Source organism: Melanaphis sacchari, unplaced genomic scaffold (genome assembly GCF_002803265.2).
Source record: "Melanaphis sacchari strain LSU unplaced genomic scaffold, SCAv2.0 Contig2_pilon_pilon, whole genome shotgun sequence".
Classification (NCBI taxonomy): Eukaryota; Metazoa; Arthropoda; class Insecta; order Hemiptera; family Aphididae; genus Melanaphis; species Melanaphis sacchari.
The window spans coordinates 1,127,880-1,150,122 of NW_020271173.1; the positions used below are offsets into that span (position 1 = coordinate 1,127,880).

Here is a 22,243-nt window from a genome sequence, read left to right on the forward strand (position 1 = left end):
CAAGGCCTAAACACACTGTTTACTATTGTTATTACATCTTACTTTTTATTGAGGGAGTTGAATATGAAGTTGAAGGTATTTGAACAGGTGATTCAATCGCCAAACCTGAAATTTAAAAAAAAATAATAAATTTAATATAGTTCATTTTTTTTACATAACAAGGCCTAAACACACTGTTTACTATTGTTATTACGCCTTACTTTTGATGGAGGGAGTTGAATACGAAGTCGAAGGTATTTGATCAGGTGATTCAATCGCCAAACCTGAAAATTAAAAAAAAAATAATAAACTTAATATATATCATTTTTTTTAAATAAGTAAAATTAAAATCTTGATGTCTTTTAATGTCTATAATAATTCTATTTCCAAAACAAAAGATTTTACTAATGATGAAAATATTTCAGGCTAATTTTATTCATTTATCAATAACTATTAGTGCCCAACAATTAATTAACTGCAATAAATGATTAGTAGTTATCATACAATTGATTTTTAAGCTAAGTTTAGGAACTTCATTGAATTATTTCGCAGACTAGTTTGAAATGAACTAAATATACGCAATAAGTTATACAAAACACCATATAATCAACTAAGTTTAAAATTTATTTTATTGTTACTATGCCCTTACTATTGTTAAATGAAGACGAACTTGGAATCAAAAGTATGTGGTCTGAAAATTCAATTTTTGAATCTAAAATTCAATAAACAATAATTAATCTAGTATAACCAATTTTTTATTTATAAGTATAGGTAATTTATTATTTTGAATAACTGAAGAAACAAATATGATATAAATATATTATAACATACTACAAAGAGACTGCCAGACAACCCAACATTATTTTATTTGAATAATTTACAATAGAAATAGAATATTCATAAAAAAATGAAAAATAAATATTTCAATATCTGCCCATAATCATTAATCATAATTGTAATTTTTTGTTGTAGTTGTATACTTGTATTTATTTTTGGTTTATATAACAAAATATTATATTCGTAGCTAAATATTCTTAAAAATACAAATTGTAAAAACAGAATACATTTTTAATAAAAATTTAATTTTTATTTCTTTATGATCTATATTTAACTGCCAATAAATAGCGTATTTACTAATTTATTTATTATAAAATATAATGAAGTTTAATGTTCATAAGTTCATAACTTATATAGTCCATACTTTGAATTTTGGTTAAAATTTATTAATTGTACTTTCTAACAGATTGTGTAACATGATGTGACTAATGGGTCATCTGTTTCAACTAAAACTACTAAATAATGTCAAGTAATATAAAAGACACAAATCTTTGATGCTTGTAAAAAAATAAATATTAATATTTAATATATTTGCAATATTATAATAATATTTTTTTTATGTTAACCAATTGTTGTAATTTATTATAAGACTCAGAGAACTATTACTTACTTTCCAAGACTGGGACATTAAATAGCTGTTGCAAAGTACATTTGACATTACTTAAATGCCCAACAGATAAAAATTCAGATCCTTTGATATTGATATATGTAACACAAGACAAGGTCAATACGCTACCTACATCATACAGTTTTTCAGCTTTTTCGCCATAAAACCTAACTTCAAACTAAAAAAATAAAAAAATAATCCAAACATTTATTAAATTTTTTTTCATTTCTACTTCATGTTTTAAAAAATATTATTTCCTTACTTCTGTGAGTTCAACCCTGATAACTCCCTTTCTGTATGTCTGAGATTGAGTATTAGTCTTCTCACTATTGAGTTGGATACAGACACCAAAGACATCTAAAATAAATTAAATTATTGTGAAAATTAATTTAAATAATTTTTTTGAAAAAAAAAAGTTGCCAAGTAAATAATTACAATATTGATGTAGGTATCTATTATTTAATATTTTTGATTTACTTAGTATAACACAATATGATATTACAACTTTAAGTGCAAGAGATCTTCTTTTACTTAGTTTTTTTTTTTACATAGAAAAATGTGGATTTTTTTGTGATAAGTGTATTAGTACAAAATGTATGATAAAATTATTGGTATAATATTAATTTTGACATTTTATTATCTATTTAATTTTAAATAGTTTAAAAATGTATTTTTATAAACTGAAATAAAAAGGCATATTAATAATTTTAGAAAAACCAATTAGCTAAAAACATATTAAAATACTCTAAAAGGGAGGCTAACCACTAATTTTTATAGATAATAATAATAAAATAATTTATTAATCTACTTACCAATTATCATTCCTGTTTCTAGAGTTTTTAATACTGCGGCTGAAGTGTATTTGTGAATTGGAAAGTCATTGTTATTTACCTCATTATTATTTATGGTTGTAATTATTGAATTACTTATCAATATTATTTTATACTTGTGCTTGGTTTTTTTATAATCTTTATTAACTTCTTTTAACATAGCATTTTCAATTTGTACAACATTATCAGTCTAAAGTAACACAGTTTTATAAAATAAAATAACATAAGTAATACCAAATTAATTAGTTATTAGTAAAAACCTATTTTGATAAATTAAATCATGCTTGTAATCAGTTAAATTTCAAAATATTTATGCCAATGTCAGCATACAATTTTTGTTTTCTTTGTCTGACTGTGTCATAATATATACTATACATTGATTCAAAACCCATATTTAACAATTTTAAGTGATTTTAGTGTAAATTACTTAGGTATTATTAAAAATGTAAAAAATATTTTTAAAGGTTTGATATATTATTAATTATTTTACTTTAAAAATGTACAATGTTTTTTACATATTTTAATAGACAAATTTGTATGTCTAACCCTCAAAATATTATTTTCAATAATTTTTATTTAAAGGTATTTTTTTTCAAAATTACTCAAAAACTAAAAAAAAAAATTATGAATTTAAGTGTGGGTCAAAGAAAGAGGAAGAGAGAGAATATACATAGTATGTTGATATTTTTTTTATTCAATTAAAAATAAGGAATAATGATAAAAGCCAATAGGGTTGTATAAATAATGAATATTTTTATACTATATAAAAATTTATCGAAAAAAATATTTATGTAAGGTGACACATTTAAATGTCTACACTCGTTAGTCATTACTTCAAAGTTTTGACTTTTTTAAAAATATTATTTTAGGTAGATAATTTAATTCCATTGCAAAATTATATTTTCTTGAGTAATAAAGTTTTTATTTTTTTGAATGACAACAAATAATATTAATCTCATTTTCCATATTATATAATTACTGATATTATATTATTAGATGTTTATAAAATTTATATAATTCTATTTTCAATTTTTGTCGAAATTTAAATAAAAGTTAGCGTTTTTAAATTTTCATAAAAATATCGACATAAATTAGGTAATAAATATACTTACATTTAACTTTTTAAATATTTCATCGCAATCTTTGAAAGCTACAACTTCTATCTCTGAACTGTCATCAAAAAGTATAGAATTTAAATGTTTTCCACTCGATTTTTTATTATTATCTACTTTGAGATATCTAATTCTTCCTTTTACGATGAAACTAATCAAAATAATCTCATGTCTTTATACGTAAAATAAATTAAATTGATGTATTGGTTAGATTTTACTTACGTCTTTTCCAAATGAGATTTATTCAAATTTTTGATTTTTACCACCCGCATTGTATTTTACCGTGTAAACTGTTGACAAGATTAAAATGTTTAGATTTAGTTATAACAGCTCAAAAACTAGCGACCATCTTGGTTTTTAAACGACTGTACAAACAAGACGTATAGAGTATACATTGTCCGATGTCCAGCGAGAAAAAACGTCGCGCGATGACCAAAACCGGTCCGATTTCGCGCATCCCTTTGCGTACCCAGCCGAGTGCTGCCACCTAGACCGTCCAATGATCGACGGCGCGCTCCAAGTCCAGCAGCAGGTCTCGACGACGACAGGACAGGTTGTTACTTGTTGATTACCGAGCGTGGAAGTCGAGTGGGTCGGCCGTCTTCGGTACACACTACACTCGGATAGGAGGAATCCTCCGCCAGAATACCTCGGCGGACACTCACCGTCGTCGGTCGTTGGTCTGCGCGAGCGAAACCTACGCGTTCTCCCGGTGGACAGAGTTACAGGTCGTTCGCGCAGAGACGTCTGGGCCAATGGGAACTGTTCTGATTATCGTCTGTCCGGCAAGAGAACGCGCCGCACCGGTTTTGCACTATGCAGACCTACGGCCGATCGATTGCCGAGGTCCCGTTTTCCTCCTTAAGTAGTGGGTGTACCGAAGACAACTTAGACAACCGATCAATCCGACGACAACGCTCGGTAATCCGTATCATGATTCATGAACGAATCGTCTTCGAGTCTCGAGATGCGGGGCCGGCGAGAACTGCTGTGGGCCCCGGGGCTGATCAATTCCGGGCCCCTTTACTTATAGTGATTTCATATTTGACTACATAAGATATACATAAGTGATATTACACTTCAATACAGCGTAGTCTAACCGATTAGACGATTACACAGATCGAACTCGCACTGAACGTTTTGTAATATTTGTGCGTACTGTTTCATACCGTGTTGCGTATGTGTATAATATACACAGTAGCTACATGTAGCTGTTTAATTTTGAGCGATCGGACGCGAATGTTTACGGCTTAACGTCTAATTCTAAATTATACAACATAATATAATTTGTATAAAAATAATTTTTCTACTCAAAAAATTAGTAAAATCGACCATCGCCAGGGCCTATAGGACTTGTCGCCTGTGCGACTGAGACTATATGCCCTAAATACGCCTCGGACAAATCACCTGCCACACCTTCTCGTCGACCATGTCGAGATGTGCCGACTAGTGATGGATGAAAATAATAGTAGCATTGGTAACAGTGATTTGTGACAACTAACAGTTGGTAATAGCTGATGAGTGCCGGACATCGGACCACGCCGTCGATCTTTGGGTGGTCTAGAGTCTAGACTCTATAGATCAGTGATCGGCTATTAAATTATATAGCGGTTCAGAATATTAAAAAAAAAAAAAAAATTCAAATATTAGTCAATAACAATTGTCGTGTTATCGTAACTAATAACTATTATTGTAAACAGCGACAGATAAACACTATCGTAATCTCCACATACATCATGAAATAGATAAAATATAATACAATGGGTGTTCGAACTCAGTATCGTGTTCAAATAATTACCCGCCGGTTCGGAGAAAAGCACATCTTCCTCCCCGTCGCCACCAGACTTCGCTATCGACTACATCGCCTTTATCGATTGTAATATTATGTGCGATATGATCGCCGGTTGACCGATGCGGGTTCGGTTGACGTTGTCCGTCGCTCTCCATGTCGGAATGTCCACGCTTCCACAGCGCAGTCGGGCCGGACACGTTTTTTTTTTTGTGTCGCACACCTTTTAATTCACTCGTGTGTATACAAATAATAATATATATCCGAGAAAACGACGGGTGCGTTTTTTCCGCCCCTGTTTCCTTTTTGTGTGCGTGTTGTCGCGCGAAACCTCGGTGGTTTTTTACGCACAGTGCGTGTCGCCCGTGTGTCGCTTGTGCATGCCGCCTAAAACCGCGTGGCTATTATTATTATTATTATTATTATTATTATATTATTAAACTACTATTATTATTTTATTATACTTGTGCGCATCACTCGTGGATCGCCATATATTAAACTCTTGGCGACCAAGTTAAAACTGCTGTTTTTTTCCGTTGGACCAGCATCATTCACCCGTCAGCGGATCACCAAGCGAGCTGCCGTAAACCAGGTTGTTTTGGTAGATACTACCATTATGTTCATTATTAGGGTATTTCCCCTTATTATTATTATTGTTTTATTTTGTGTAATTTTATTCCGAGTACGGATATAATATTATATATTTATGTTCGTTTTATATAATATGTAAGTCATTCTATAATATTGTATTGACGTATTGTACATTTTTGGAGCGCCCTCCTTCTATAATCATAATTGTAGAATAATATTACTTATAATTATATATGGTAGGTATATCTACCTACCTTTTTTTATTATGTTATATATTAATATATATAACGTTTATAGTGACCTTTTTTCTATCCTCGACACACCACGAGTTGTGGCAGCAGACGGCTCTAATCGTACGTGCCGTGTCGGCTGGAACAACATGTATTTTGTGCGGAAAACCAGCATTATTAAAAAATATTTTTTGCGGTCCAATTATTTTCTCTCTACGGGCCGTCTATTGCCGACCACTGTTCTAGATGAATGCATTTGGCAGGGTACGCGAGGAGATGCGCATAACCGGACATTACCGGACCGATTTTGGTCGGCGCGCTTCTTGTTCGCTCGCTGCCTCGCTGGACTTGGTTGTAACAGATTTACAGATGTAATTTATAAGTACGCCCTTACACGGCTTACACGGTATAATATATTGAAAACTTTTCTTTTTAGCTATTATTCATTAATTTTGGCTGTATTTTTTTATTATATGTAATAATCAGCTCTTTAACAATGCTATTGTCATTCAATACTACGCATAAAACTAGTATAATAAAATTTGCCTCAACCCATGACCAGTTTGATAATAATAATGAGACCGTCTGCCGATTATCTGTATGATATACACAAATAGCTGGCAGTAACTTTTCACTCACATTATCGATTCGAAATACGTACTTTTTGAACAAAGGAACAAAAATTAGTATATTTTAATTTATAATGATTTCGAAGAGTGCGAAGATTGGAATAATGATGTGACTCATTACTTAACATACAATTTGCGTCACCACAACTGACATGACAATTATTCCTATTGAACAGTAGCGTATTTCCTAATAAACAAAGTAGCATATACTTACAGCGGCAAAATTTTAGAGGCGAAAAATTTACATCGTAATAGTATTTTTTCTTTTACAAATTTATAAAAGTTTGGAGACAAATTATATGAAACAAACCTTAAACATTTTTTAAATTGTCAGAACTCAGAACATGTCAATCACTGAATAACATATTCATCAAGTTTCTAAAATAAATTATTAGATAAAGATTATAGGAGCCTTTCCAATTGAAAGCAGGATTATGTACATAAAGGTATATCTATTTTTATATGGTCTGCTTGAAACCTCGAATTCTCAACAAAAAAAACCTGAAATGACGCCGTTGATCTAAAAGGAATATGAAGTTTCGAAATTCAAAACTTATTCCTTCTTCTAGATTTCGCATCAAATATGGTTTTAATAAAAAACGGTTTTCGACGCCTTTTGTTGTAAATTTTTCGAAAATCAAATTCATAAGTACATTGAAAGGTAAACATTATAACTAGTTTTAAACCAATTTACAAACACCTTACACTCCTAAAAAGAGGAATTATTAGGTTTTTAACAAAAAAAAATAAAAATTAGCAGTGACTGTGGGCCGTAAAAGAAAATAAATTGTATATTTTACTTTTATGCTCATTGACTCTGGCATCTCATCAATAATTGAATATGAAGTTTTGAAATTCAAAAGTTATTCCTGACATTTAACACGTAACAGACTACAGATAAGATACAATAACAATATAAATTTTATTAATATTTTTAATTTATGGAATTTAAAACATGTTATGAACAATTTATTACATAAATAAATCTTGATAAATACGTAATAGGTACTAGATAAGGTATATTATATAAATTCAAATGAAGGGTTAAAGTCTCTTAGCTTCCCTTGAACCACGCTTGATAAAACATTTTTGAGCAAAATATAAACTTTATACTAAAAATTATAAGGTAGAATTAAAGATCTACAGAAAGAAATCGGAGTGTTAAAGCCTTTATTATTAAATAATTAAACATACTTAATGAAATTGATATTACTATTAGCAATTTATTTTACTATTGAAAAATTAACTGGAAGTTTTGAAAGAACACCATCGCACAGTCTAGATACACACAGTTGAACAACATTGATGCTAACTTATATCTACCGCGTGCCGCACCCAAATGCGATCTTCAAAACCTCGCATTAAACAAAGTCTAATACTTGTATATATATCATACATTCTACTACGACAGCTACAAGGTAGATTTGATGACCATTAGCTCTAAATTTAACGATTAAGTTTACGGTCTACCAAACCGCTAGATGTCTCTACTGTAGGTACTATAATATTCTATAATATTGAATGTTTAATGGCTTCTTTGTGCCATAACAACTAAATAGTGGGACACTATATTTTAACTAAAAAGACCTTTTGGTACTTATGGGTTTCGTCGATGCCCATTATAATTTTATTCTAGTAGGTGCGTATGGTAGAAATAGTGATGGAGGTATTCTAATGAACTTGAAACTAGGAAAAAGCTTAGATAGTAATCAACTGAATGTACTTTCAGGTACCAAACTTCCTGGAACTGAAAATGCGACCCCATTTGTAATTTTAGGAGACAAGGCATTCCCTTTAAAAACATATCTAATGAGACTTACCCTGAAAAACAACTTGTTGATAGTTCAAAAAGAGTATATAACTAACGTTATTGTAGAGGAAAGGGAGTTGTTGAAAACACGTTAGGGATTTTGACACGAAAATTTAGAATATTCAACCGAAGTATCCAAGCAAAACCTGAAAAAGCTGACAATATAATTTTAGCAACTGTGTTTTGCACAATTTCATTAAAATAAATGTAGGACTACATAACATGGAGTCAACATTTTGGAGTTAACATTACATCGAGAAGAAAATATTAATTCAGCAGTAGACTTAACATTACAAAATATTCCAATACAAGGTGGAAATGCAAGTCAACCAGCCTTTCAGGTGAGAGAATTTTTTAATTCTACAGCTGGATCAGTTCATGGTAAGGTAATGTATAAGTATTTGAATATATTATATTTCTATTAATATTAATTAATATTTGTTTTACAGGTGAATTTGTATCACCTGTGTACGATAATATTATTTATGAATAATGCTATTACTGTGTGTATTGTATATGTTACGGTAAATGATGTTAAATGGAAATTAACGTTATTCACCGGTTATTAACGTTATTTACCAAATATACAGGTAATTATCGTTATAAACTGGATAATCACGTTAATGACCAAATACACAGGTAATTGATGTTATAAATCAGATAAGCGCATGAATCTCAAATACTACAATTTGAAAAATTATGTAAGTACCCAGATATTTTTAAAAATAGAATAAATGCATTATTATTTTTTATTTATTTTTACAAGTTTTACTCCCATGCCATTTAATATAACATAATTTTTCAGCCCCAAGGTAAGCACAATGCTTATTATTATTACAACTAGTCTTGCAATGACAACGCTGGTACCTTCGAGGGCTCGCAACCGAATTATTACTAGCTACTTCCCTCAGTGTCAACTGTCTACCATCTGCTAATTTTATCACATTCTCCATGTCTAATAGATTTTATTTGCAAACAGCTATTTTTGGCATGTGAAATAATATTTAAGAAAACTATATTCCGTATTTATAAAATAATAAAACAAATTTTAATTTTAATAGTATATTTTTTCATTAAGAATTAACTTACAGAGTTTGTATAAATCATGTTCAACTTGAGTGACAACTAATAGTATATTTTGCATAGAATCACGAGCTCTATCAACGTTTGGTATAAATACACATACAGTTAAGCCTATTTCAAGCTGAGGAAACTTTTCTTTAGAAAATTTCATCATTTTCTCTCCTTGTTTTTCTAAATTTTTTTTTGAATTTTTACATGCAATACAAATATTTTCTTGACAATCATCAAAAAAATATTTAAATTAATATTCAAATATTTATATTTTAGTTTTATTTTTGTTATATTTAAAATTCGGAAATTTATCGTTAAATAATTAAAAAATATTTAAGTACCAAGTTCTGAATTTTTTTCTGCGATTTCTATGATTTAATTTCCGATTTTGTCTTCTTTGATGATTGGTTCTTTGGTTATTTTTTTAAATCTTCCGCAATAACCTCTTTTATTTTATAATCAGATCAAAATTTCCCAAATCATACGGTTATTAACGTTATTCACTAGAAAATAACGATAATTCCCACATTCGTAGGTAAATAACGTTAATAACCGGTGAATAACGTTAATTTCTGATATAACATCATTTACCGTAACATATATACTGTTGTCTGACAATACCATAGAGTTTTTGAGATAAAATGACAATACAAGCGATAATTTATTATTCGATAGTATATTAAGTATTTATAGACGTTTCTTCCGTAAAAAACGCCTTTAATCGTGTGTGACTTATCTATGTATGGTTGTTGCGATAGCCAAGTCTTTTTTGTGGTTGTATCGCAACAGGAATAAATACAATATATGTATAAAAAGAAAAAAAATAATAAAAATAATGGACTGTATACAATGCATAAATTTATATATATTACAATAATATGATACACATATGTAGTTAACTAAAGGTATAATAAAATAATAATAATAATGGAAACCGTCTGACCTGACCCCGTGACAACTCCACTTTAGCAATGGCAAAGATGGCGAACACAAAACGGTGGTCTACAACCGACAACGCGACAATTATCGACGTATAAAATGGGATGTACTACACTACTACGTATAGTGCGGTTCACGAAAAGTGAGCGCTGACATCAGCGAATCCCGTGGCCAATTTTAGTAAGTGATTGTCAAACCGGTTTTCCGCGGTTTTTAAAATTTTTAATGCTAGTATACTATTATACAGCACAATATACATTGCATTAATATTAAACACATAATTTATATGAATGTTAGGATTAGAAAAAATTGCATTAACTATTTTAAATACCGATATTAAAAAACTAATCATGATTTAATCATAAAAAATATTAAAGAACACAAATATAAAATAATTTAAAATACAGTCATTAGGTAATATATACATTTTTTACACAAAAATTATATTATATCGTCTTCCTCGTCGTCTTCATCACAGCTGGTATCACCTGGTTGTATTGTAAGAATAATAGGCTCCAAAATTACTTCTCTACGTTTTTCTTTTTCATAATCTTCGTCCTGTAATCTTTCGGCATGACGTATGCAATTTTCCCAATTTTCTTTTTTCACCGAAATTATTGCTTCATGCATTAGTTTTTCAACATCAGCCATCTTGAAGGTTGTATTTTTAGATGCAACCTGTCCCTTTACTTTTGCCCATATCATTTCAATGGGATTGTAATGGCAATGATATGGTGGTAATCGTACAACTTCATGTCCCATTTTAAAGGCCAATTCATCCAGCTCATATTTTTTTTCGGTCGGTATTAAAACTTTAATTTTTTCACGAAGTTCAGCAACTGTTTCTAGCGGAGAAAAATTAATATTTTTTTTAGTCAACCATTCTTGAACATCGGCTTTTCGGGCATTGCTCTTTGGAAAATTATCTTCCAACATTGAGTGGTATGGAGCGTTGTCCATGACGATGACACATGGTTCTTCAAGGGATTGCAACAATTGTACGAACCAAGATCTAAAAACGGCGGCATTCATTTGACTATGGTAGTCTTCTGTATCGCCAGATTTGCTTCGAAAAATTAATTTTGCTTCCTTAATAAAACCATGATGACTTGAACCTGCATGACAAACAATGAGTCGGCCTCCCTTACCGGTAGGTACCTTTAAACCTTCAGTTTCCAACTCATTTTGCCATATAAAAGTTTTGGAATGGTTTTGATTCACCCAGGTCTCGTTTAAGTAAATGACGGGACGGGAATCGTTATTTCTACGTAGTGTACACATCGTACGTAAAAATTTACACCTCAAAGCAACAATGTCATTTCGTTCCATTAAAAATCTACGTCCATCGTTACATTTTTTGTACGTAAATTTTAATTTTTTTAACAATCTTTTCATTGAAGCAAGACTACCTTTATAACCAAATTTTTGTTGTACAGCATTTAAAATTAATTTTGATGTAGGATACTCACCTTTTTCATAACATTCATATATAGTTCTTCGTATAACATCGCTATCGAAATCGTCCAGTTCTGTGGCATACTTTTTACGTTTATACGTTTTTCGTGGTGATTTAAATGATGGTCCAGTTTGTGGCCAGTCTGAGACATCATCGGTAGAAGATCCTTCTGCACACACTCGTCTTACTGTTATAACAGATACACCACACGCGTCGGCAGTAATTTTTTATGTTTGTTTAAAATATTCTTTTAAAGCCAAGTCGTCGGAAGTAGCTAAACTTTTTAAGTAATTGTACACATTAAAAATTACTTTTTTGGTTTGACTACGAGTGTCATTATTTTTAAAAGGCATTTTAAAGTAAAATAATTTAAAAAATAGTATTAATTAAAAACAAATTACAAATTTAACAGTTTAACACCAAAAGCAGATCAAATATTTTAACACTGTTCACTAAACACATGCGTTCACTACGTCGAGCTCACGAAAGATGACAATTGTAAGGCTATACACAATGAAGGGTCTACTCAAAAAAAAAAAAAAAAAGGTACAAAAAAAAATAGAGTAGGGACTGCTACATAAAAGGAATGTCTATTGAATATGGTCCCGCCAAAAGAAATCATAGCGCATGAGACGGTCGGTGGAATATACTACAAAACGGAGAACCCCTGGTTTCGACAATATTTGGTCACCACCCATTGATCTTGAACGCTCACTTTTCGTGAGCCGCACTATAGTTAACAACACGACGGCGGACGGACACAAACCCGAACGTCAGTTAACGTTAACACGTGAAAATACAAATGTGTTTCATTTTAGCAACGACCATATGAAAAAAAAATACAAAAATACGGCACCGACGAACACGTGATGAAAAGCTCATTTCCGAAAAACGTATCGCGATTTTTCGGACGTGTGATAACGCGCACGACGAACGAGTCTTCAGCCACCAGAGGTCGGCGCGAATGCACGACTCGGGTGCTGATAACGACGGCGCGCTCTGCTACGTCCGTTCCGAAAAACACGTATCCAACAATGTATAATATAATAATATATTAAATTAGGTATACCTATTATAGAAAACGTTATCAGAACTTGTATTAGCTCGATTTTAATTACATTTTTAACAATATAACCGGTAATCAAACATTGTTCGGACGCGGAACAATCCCGCCTAATAAGCTTTGCTGGGACTCTACAAATGTGACAAATAGATAATATAAAGTTCCAGCAAGCTCCTCCTCCTACGTCTGGAGAGACCAGACCGTTGACGTTCGTGTCGGCCGACAAGCTTTGCTATATTTCATCTGTAGTTTTGTCTTTTTCCAACGGTCGAACTACACGCACACGCAACGTCGCTATTAGGTTAAACTAAAAACCTCGTGTGAATCCAATTATCACCATCATCGGAAGAGTCACGGTGCGATCAAGGGACCAGATTTTGCTGTCGCTTCAGGTTATATTTACTGACTATTATATTTATTATTCATGGTCAGTGGTCATTCAAATTGTTGTATATATTGCGAACTTAGTGTTCAAATTTGTGTCCATTCTATTATTATTTTCATTTTTTTTTATTATATTCATTGCGGTACTTGAGGTCATTGTACTCAAGACCATATTATTTATCGTCTATAGTTATATGCACATATTCAATAATATTATATACGTGCAGTTATTGTTATTATATTTTATAAGCGAACGTTTTTATTGATTTGGGTGCTCGCATATTAATGATTAAGTAATATTTCTATTATATAATATAATAGATATATTATATATGTCAGGTGGGTTAGGCCGGCTCATTGAAAATGTGTTATTCACTTTAATCGGGTTCTTTTAATAAAATATTAACTTGATTGTATTGGTTTCAATTTGTAGTATACAATTAAAATATAATTGATAGTTGAAATATATTTTTATGATTATAATATTTTTTTCACATGATAAAATTAGTGTTCTGAGCTTAGTGCAAAAAACAAATACAATTTTAATTCATCATAACAATATTATTACACATGCAACATTTGAATTTACTTCAATACTTATTTTCATAAATCTGTTTCTTTGTAACATACATAAATATTAAAAGAAATATTATAAGACTTTATTCTTCATCAAATTATTAAAATCAACAAGAAAACTCTAAAAAAAAAAAAAAAACTCTTAGTTATCTATTTACAATATTTTGTTAAGGAAAATAACTCTGAGATCCTTCAGATTAATAATAATTATTGATATCACATTATCAGTCTTCTTTGCTTAATAATTAAATAAAAATCAATCAAAAATAAAAACAAACTAATAACACTGGGTGGAAAACTTAAAATAATAATATAAATGTTAGAGAACTTTTCTAAACCTTTAAAAATAATAAATTTAAACTTAATAACATAATTTAAAATCATATACATTTTAATAATAATAATAATTTATTATAAGCTACATACTTATTCAATATGTTCATCTTCGTTTGAATCTTGATAATCTTCATCGTGGTTTTTATTAACTTTAAGATTAGTATAAAATTGGTGTTTTATAGGGGGTATAAATGCAAGTAAATCTAACAAATCTTTTTTTTTTGCTTCAGTTATTGTATGCCCATTAGGATACAATAGATCTAACATTCTTGTATAGTCTTCAATTTTAGATATCCTTTTACCAACATAAACACTGTTAAATGGGAAATCAGGATTATTAGAATATTTATAATTAAATTTAAAATGTTGGTCATTTTTATAATTTAACCATTGTATTTTAAGCCATTCTACTTTCTGATTTGTTGTATTGATTTTTCTATTAGTAATTTGCTTCTCCAAGGACTTGGTTGAAAAAAAATCATTTTTTGTCATATTGACAATTTGAAATGGATTTCTTTTCCTGGCAGATGTTATCACTGACTTCCAATCATCTGGTACATGAATTTCAGAATGATATTTTTTTTGTTTCTCTACCAGACCAAAATCTTGGTCACATGGTAGAAACGAATGCCCGCTAACTAAAAATTTATGATCAATTTCATTTACAGTAAATGAGGGACTTGCAACTATGTAATTACACAGAACAGCCATTTTAATATTTCTGTTTTGACCACCGCACTGGTCAGAATACATTATAAGTTTTTCAGAAGTAACATAATTTTTTACATAATGTATCAGTAGCCTAACATATTGGCGGCAAATTAATCTGAAAACTAAAATGGCCTAACCCGCTATCAACGGGTTAGGCCATTTTAGCACTGAAAATAATAATTTAAATATCAATGCCAAAACGAATTATGTGCTGCCATCTAGCGAATAATTTTTTTTGAGGGATAGGCCATAGTGGATTTCAAATATTATATCCATATGAAACGTTTTATCACATAAAACAGAATTTGTTTTTTTGTGGGTTAAGCTGTTGTGGTTCTATGCGCCTCATATTATATATATATATATGTATATACCACAGGTGTTCGGCACTGTATTACTATTATTTGATATTTTTGTATATTTTGCTTGGGTAACCCTACCTTCTTCCTGTCCAACAAAAAAACGCAAGTCGTTCACGCTAACCACGATTATCAAGTAGGAGCAGAACGGCGAACATTTTTGGTAGCAGAGCGTGGTTCTGACCTTATAGGGAGGTTCAGCAGCGTTTTTGTGTTGGTTCGGTGGTGTTAGTTGTTGGGTTATTGGCGTGGCTCACGTGGTCACACAGTACTGGGTTAAACGTCAGTGGTTATAATTTTAGTCTTAGCGGAGATAGCGTGGTAATAGCAAGTTACTGTCTATTATGGCTAGCGGGACTGATACTAATGGTGTGCGTGGTGCTCGGCGTTTAGAGCGTGTTAAACTCGGGCGTTCGAATGTAATAGCACAGATTAAGGCCGTGCATAATTTAGCATTACAAGTTGTAGAGGAACCCGACCTAGGTCCGACCGTTACACATTTAACTGCCGATTTAGATTCGTTGTGGACGCAATTTAGGTTTGAAGATGATGCGATATTAGACGGTTTAACCGATTTAGATAGACTCTCCGAGTATGATGTCGGTTTGACAGCTGAAATACGTAAATGTATTAGTGAGTGTAAGGTTGCGGCGGCGAAGTTAATACCCAAGGGCGTTGAGGTAATCGATATGTCGTACCTTCAGACTAGGTTAGGATCGACCGACTTTCCTCAGGAAAATTACCAAAATCCGTTATTACGACTGCCAGAAATTCCGCTCCCCAGGTTCGACGGAGATTTCCGTCTGTGGCCCATGTTCCGTGATAGATTTAAAGTACAAGTGGACGCGCGACTCATACTATCTAACCTAGATAAAATGTACTATTTAATCGGGTGTCTTACAGGTGAAGCGGCCGACGCGATACGTCGTGTTCCGGTGACCGGAGAAAATTATAATCTCGCATTGTCCCTCCTGTCTGAGCGATCGTCGTTACTTGATCGATTATTAAGCACGCCAATCATGTCGCAAGAGTCGTTACAAGACCTTAACAATTTTGTAGGTACGGTAAACGAAAGTATTTCGCTGTCGGAAGCATTAAACGTACCGAACTTGGGGTCATTAATTTTATTTACAATTGCTTTTAAGTGTTTGCCCGTTGTTACGCGTAAATTATTCGAGTCGAGTAATTCGGCTGATTATCCGTCCATAGTTGAATTATTCAAGTTTGTTTGCACGCGCGTGTCTATATTGGAAAACGTCGCTGACCCCGGAAAAGGTTGGTAACGCTGTCGCTCAAGTTAAGGGAGGAAAGCCGATAAGCACAGCCCGTAAGAGTGGAGATCACTATGGGAAATCAAAAGGGTCTCGTCCGGTGTCATTTGTAACAGCTAAGGAAGACGAGAATTGTCCATGTTGTGCCGGTTCACATGTATTAACCGCGTGTATGCGATTCAAGTCTTGGGCGGCCGAAGACCGAACGTGGTGGGCGCGAGAGTATCGTGTATGTCTCAATTATTGTTTGAGTGTCGATCACTAGGTCCCGAAATGTAAGGCGAAACCGAATTGTAGAGAATGTTCGCATAAACATCATACACTTCTCCATTTGTCATCCGATGAGCGAGATGGCGGGGAGGAACCGCCGATACAGGTCAATTCATCTGTGTGTGCATCCGTTGTGAAGCCCCCGTCCCCCCATCCATCGAATGTCGTTGTTTTAGGTATCGCGCTCGTGAATATGCGAGATAGGTCCGGCTTGGTGCTGACAATGCGGGCGCTGGTTGATAGCGCGTCACAAGTCAGTATAATCACCGCCGCGTGTGTTGAACGATTAAGATTAAAACCGTCGCGTTGGACTGCACCGATAAGCGGTTTGTCTGGGACAAAAGTCACCGAAGTCCAAGGTCGCGTAGAATGCATAGTACAGCCGAGGTTTGCGTCCGATCCGGTGTTACCTGTTCAGGCATGGGTGTTGCCCACTATAACAAGCGACTTACCGCAAAAACCATTCGCCGCGTCTGTAAAAGACCGGTTTTCTAACCTTGCACTCGCGGATCCGTCATTTCATCTGATGTCGCCAATCGACTTGTTGTTGGGAGGGGACGTATACGGGTCTATAATGGACGGACGAAAAGTGTCGATCGACGATACATTATCTGCAGCCTTTAGTTCGGTGTTTGGCTGGATTCTTATGGGTCCGGTCGTTGATCGAGTTAATCACTCCTATTAGTCGTTTCCGATTTGTATGACCGCGTCTATTGAGGGGATAATGGGAGTGTTTTTGGCACGTCGAGGAACCCGAAATGGCGCCTGGCACGTTCACAAATGAAGGATGTTGCGAGCAGATATTTCATGATGAAATGATGCACCTGCCGTCGGGTCGTTTCGCGGTACCGTTACCGTTCCGCGTGTCGGCTGAAACCCAAGTAGGGTCTCGCTAGATAGCCGTGCGGCGTTTTGATGCGCTCGAGCGTAAATTGTCCGCGAATCCATTATTAAAATCATTGTATGTTAATTTTATGTCCGAATATATCGCTTTGGGACATATGTCGGTGGCAACGTCTTCGGGGCGATATATAATTTCTCATCATGCCGTCTATCGCCCGGAAGTCGATCCTCATAAAATTCGCACTGTGTTCGACGCATCTGCCCGAGGTTTTCGCGGACCGTCGTTGAATGAATGTTTGTGGTCTGGTCCTAAATTGCAGCAGGACATTGTGGACGTCTTAACACGTTTTCATGTACACAAGTTTACTTTTACCACGGACATCTGTAAGATGTACCGACAAATTTTAATTCTACCAAAATATCGCGAGTTCCAACATGTATTGTGGTGCGCCTCGTCTCATGATGAATTACCTGAATATGAATTGCACACCGTCACGTACGGCGTAAACTGTACCCCATATCTCGCCTTACGAATTCTTAGGCCCCAACTATACACGGCGTATTTCGCCGCGTTTCGAACGCCGCGTATTCCGTAGCGTTTTCCGACGGACTAACTATACGAGTACAAGGCGTATCCGTCGAGCGTATTCCGTCTCGTATATCTGTACAATATTTTTAAAAAAAATGGTAAACTCCACAATTATTGTATCAATAATATAAATATTATATTATCGTATTCAAATAGTACAAATTAATAATTGACACTCATCGATCGACCATTTGCAGTAGTCAGTTCGTACTAACTGTTCGTAGGAGTAGGTCTACAGTCTACATCACAATGCCGAAAATTACACCAGCGCTAATAATTGCCATAAATGAGGCATTAGAAGAAAAAAAAGAAAAAACCATAAATAGGTTTGCGGTACATCCCTATGGGGAAAAAGGGCAGGAAAGGGTCAATTCAATGTTATTTATGACGATTTTCAAAAACATTTTTTAATTATTACAAAATGTCTGTAAAAACATTTGATGAACTTTTAAATATTGTAAAAAGTGACCTAGAAAAAGAGTAAAATATTAAAGGTGATACAATACTGGCAGTGGAAAGGTTGTCCATTACTCTAAAGTAAGTACCAATTTTTTATTTGAGTAAATATGTACTTTATTATTAAATAACATTAACATATTATACACTTATAATGAAAAAAAAAATATTAACTTAATAATAGCGAGGTTGCCAGCTGCTACTGGGGCTATTCTCGGTAACCTGCAAGCCATAGTCATTTGTATTTAATGCTGGAGTAGATGATAGATACTGAATTGGTTATAGACAATATGACGAAATTGCAGATTCGGCGGGACGTTTTTTAGAATATTTCTAGACAACCTGCATTAGTTCAATTCTAGCATCCATTTTATTATCATTATCAATCGCCTTCATTCCCGGCAATAATGATGGAAGGAAATGTTTATCGTCATCACTTTCATCATTTATGTTTTGAGATCTATCCAATACTTTTAATAATTGCTGTTGAAATGATGGAGGCGAATCGATATTTTTTCTTGTGGTATTTTTTTTTGTTCCCGAGATCGATGTTGACAATTGTACGTTTATTGGTGCATCACTTTGTGTAGACAAACTAGTAGAAGGATCAGCGTTTGCATCTGCAATCCCAGTGTCTGATGAAACTTCTACTGCGTCGTCATCTTCCATAGTATTTTCTAGTGAAAATAATAAAATATTACCTGATGTTCTGAAATGAAAAAAGTGAGTAAATGGGTTAGGTTATATGGTATCTTTTGGTGGGTCATCGTAATTAGAAATAGGCAAAATATTATCTAGATAATTATTCGAATAAAAATTTTATTATAATTTTCAAATATAATGCTAATATACAAAATAAAAATATACTCGAATTCTTTACTCTTTATAATTTCTTCTTTAGATAGTTATATATTTGTTTCATTTATAGTATTTTTCTATTTATTTCAAATAAAAGAAGATTTACAATTATGAACTTAAAATACAATATTAACTTTTGTTTTTTAATACGTACATGTTGTAATTACTAAAATTTCAACCATGTGTTAACTAAAATAAAATTACTGAAAATTATTCGAATAAAAAAATCTAAGCATTATTTAGACTATTTATCGTGTATAGAAAATAGACACACAAAAAAAAATTGCTTCACTCAGGATCTTAAAATTAATTTTATACATATAATAAGTAAATAATATATTATATAGTAGGTTTATTTTGTAACTAAAATAGTAGTACCTAAATAATAAACTTACTGTCATCTGTAAATGTCGGTGTTAAAAATAATAAAGCATCATAATAACAATATTTCAACTTTTTTGATGCCCGAGAACTTGATTTATCATACTTGGTATATTCTTTTCTGAATGCATCACGTAAACTCTTCCATTTCTTTTGTAGTTCTTTAATTAAAATAATATTGAAAAAAAAAATTTAATTAAAATTGTAAGTAATATGTATTCACAATACACTTTATAAAATCATTGTTTACGAAAAACGATTCTTCTTTTATGAATAAATAATATTATAGAAAATGATAAAATAAATATTTGGTGAACATTTCAAGTATATATTGTTATTTATTTTTGAATTACAATACAAAATATGAAAATCTTGATTTTTATTTATTAATTTTTATCAATTATTATTACTTCACTTTTATCAAATCTATTTAATACAAATTATGATATATTTAACATATTATATAATTATAATGTTTACTTTTTAGTTTAAGTACTCGTATATAGCTATTTAAATAATTTGTTTAAACTAATAAGTTACAGCCAACAGGTAAATTAAATCGTATTTATGTAAAATTATCTTTAATGAATATTATAGCTTCATACACTCATAATATAATAAATATTTGATTATTCACTGTTTTTATAAACAGTGTCAGGAATAACCCTAAAAAAGTAATGGGAAAACGGGAATTTTTACGCATAATCAGTTTTTGACAAAATCGACTTTTATATTTTGCTGTAACTCAAAAACAATAAAAAAAATTTGGCATTCCAAAAAATCTTTAAAATTGAATATAAGGTTTATAATTAGTTGTACGTATATACGTTGTACTTATCGTAGTAAAAAAAAAAATAAAAAATAAATTTTTTTACAAAATCGTGTAAAATAACAATATATCCTAAAATGTTTTAAAATATTTGTTGTTATTCTAAAAGTATATGTCATATAGAAACTTGAAACTTTCACCAGTAGTTGAGAAAATTAAATTACAATTTAAATATAGATAATATAATATATCCTAAACTGACAAATCATCTCCGTTCAGAATCGTTTTTCGTATACAATGATACTTGTCCTGTCATTGCATTCAAATTTAACACATCCATTATATAATGACCTACATACTCTCCACTTCTACTATATAGCATAATAGCGATACCCACTTGCCCACCCATTTTATTATTTTATTTTAAACTATTAATATCAATGAACTTATGGATACTAACTATTAATATAAAATAACCTCTCCTAAAAAATTGCTATTTACTAAAAACTCGTTATTGATATGTATATATTATATATAGGTAAAATGTAAATGTGTGATTTTTTAAGAAATTTTAATTTTTTCTTTTACAATTTAAATTATTAAAAACACTATATTTTTATGATTTTGTCTGGATGATTTCTATAGTTTTATAAAAAGACAACCACTACTTACAACTTTTTAAAATGAAAAAAAACATTTAAAAATTAAACACAATGCAATGTAAAATGAACGATGATGACGTTCATCTAATGTGAACTAGTTCGAAAATCGTTTCGAATCGTTCTCTTCGGTAAATAGTTCAATTGAACTAGTTCGTTCATGAACGACACATCTCTAAATTAACTATTGATTTCAATTACATAATCAAGTTAATAAGAAATTCAGGTTTTAAACTTTAAAATTTAAATACAAAATTTTAACATACCTGAGAATTTAATTTCTTATTCAAACTTTGCTCATCGTCTTAGTTGATAGACCTTTTCAGATTCAAAATTTCGCTAGAGGTCTCACTATTACAAGTGGACTCTGTAGACCGAATCGCAGTGAAAAAATATGTTATTTTAGGTGTTTTGTTCATTTTATTTAAATTAAAATAATATAGTAAAAATTTAAAACATTAACACACTTAATAGAAAGATTTATTAAATAATACGTGGGAGCAGTGGAGTTCCCAACGGTTTTGTAGATCGCGTAATGGCGTCAGGCGTAATGCATAATTGTAAATAAGAGAAACCGTCCGTCATCATTACATAGACATATTAAGAAATCTATATATAAAATATATATTTATGCATCATTATTATCTAGTATCTACTATGTTTGGTACAAAACTGATAACGAAAATTATGATAACAATTGAAAATTATATAACTGAGCTTCGAAAATTTTTAAAAACGTTCATATCCATGATCAAATTTGTTTTATGTATCATATAAAAACACAAATTTACATGTAGAGACACGAGTCAGGGGGTCAGACCCACGGACTCCACCA

At 31.8% G+C, this 22,243-nt stretch overlaps 2 protein-coding genes and 1 pseudogene across 5 annotated transcripts in view; all 3 read right to left on the bottom strand.

The window, feature by feature from the left end:
- Positions 1-10,450, bottom strand: part of LOC112595926 — a 12,921-nt gene extending 2,471 nt beyond the window's left edge. Inside the window, exons 1-9 of one of the 4 annotated variants that reach the window (XM_025341329.1) lie at positions 10,432-10,450; positions 3,588-3,655; positions 3,366-3,516; positions 2,236-2,443; positions 1,686-1,780; positions 1,427-1,601; positions 629-691; positions 201-263; positions 43-105 (exon numbers count right to left, since the gene is read on the bottom strand). In XM_025341329.1, the coding sequence (XP_025197114.1) occupies positions 43-105; positions 201-263; positions 629-691; positions 1,427-1,601; positions 1,686-1,780; positions 2,236-2,443; positions 3,366-3,516; positions 3,588-3,637 (868 nt within the window). In that variant the 5' untranslated portion in view covers positions 3,638-3,655; positions 10,432-10,450. Of the gene's footprint in view, positions 1-42; positions 106-200; positions 264-628; positions 692-1,426; positions 1,602-1,685; positions 1,781-2,235; positions 2,444-3,365; positions 3,517-3,587; positions 3,796-3,834; positions 3,854-5,163; positions 5,183-10,431 lie in introns of those variants that run through there. The other 3 variants (XM_025341327.1, XM_025341328.1, XM_025341330.1) reach the window with 3 other exon arrangements.
- Positions 10,451-10,868: 418 nt separating this feature from the next.
- On the bottom strand, positions 10,869-12,034 carry LOC112595874. The gene is made up of 2 exons (XM_025341262.1): positions 11,968-12,034; positions 10,869-11,896 (listed from the first exon to the last, which is right to left on the bottom strand). The coding sequence occupies exons 1-2, from the start codon at positions 12,032-12,034 to the stop codon at positions 10,869-10,871; spliced, it is 1,095 nt and encodes a 364-aa protein (XP_025197047.1).
- A 6,986-nt stretch (positions 12,035-19,020) lies between these two features.
- The window catches only part of LOC112595878, a 7,522-nt pseudogene continuing 4,299 nt past the window's right edge, over positions 19,021-22,243 (bottom strand).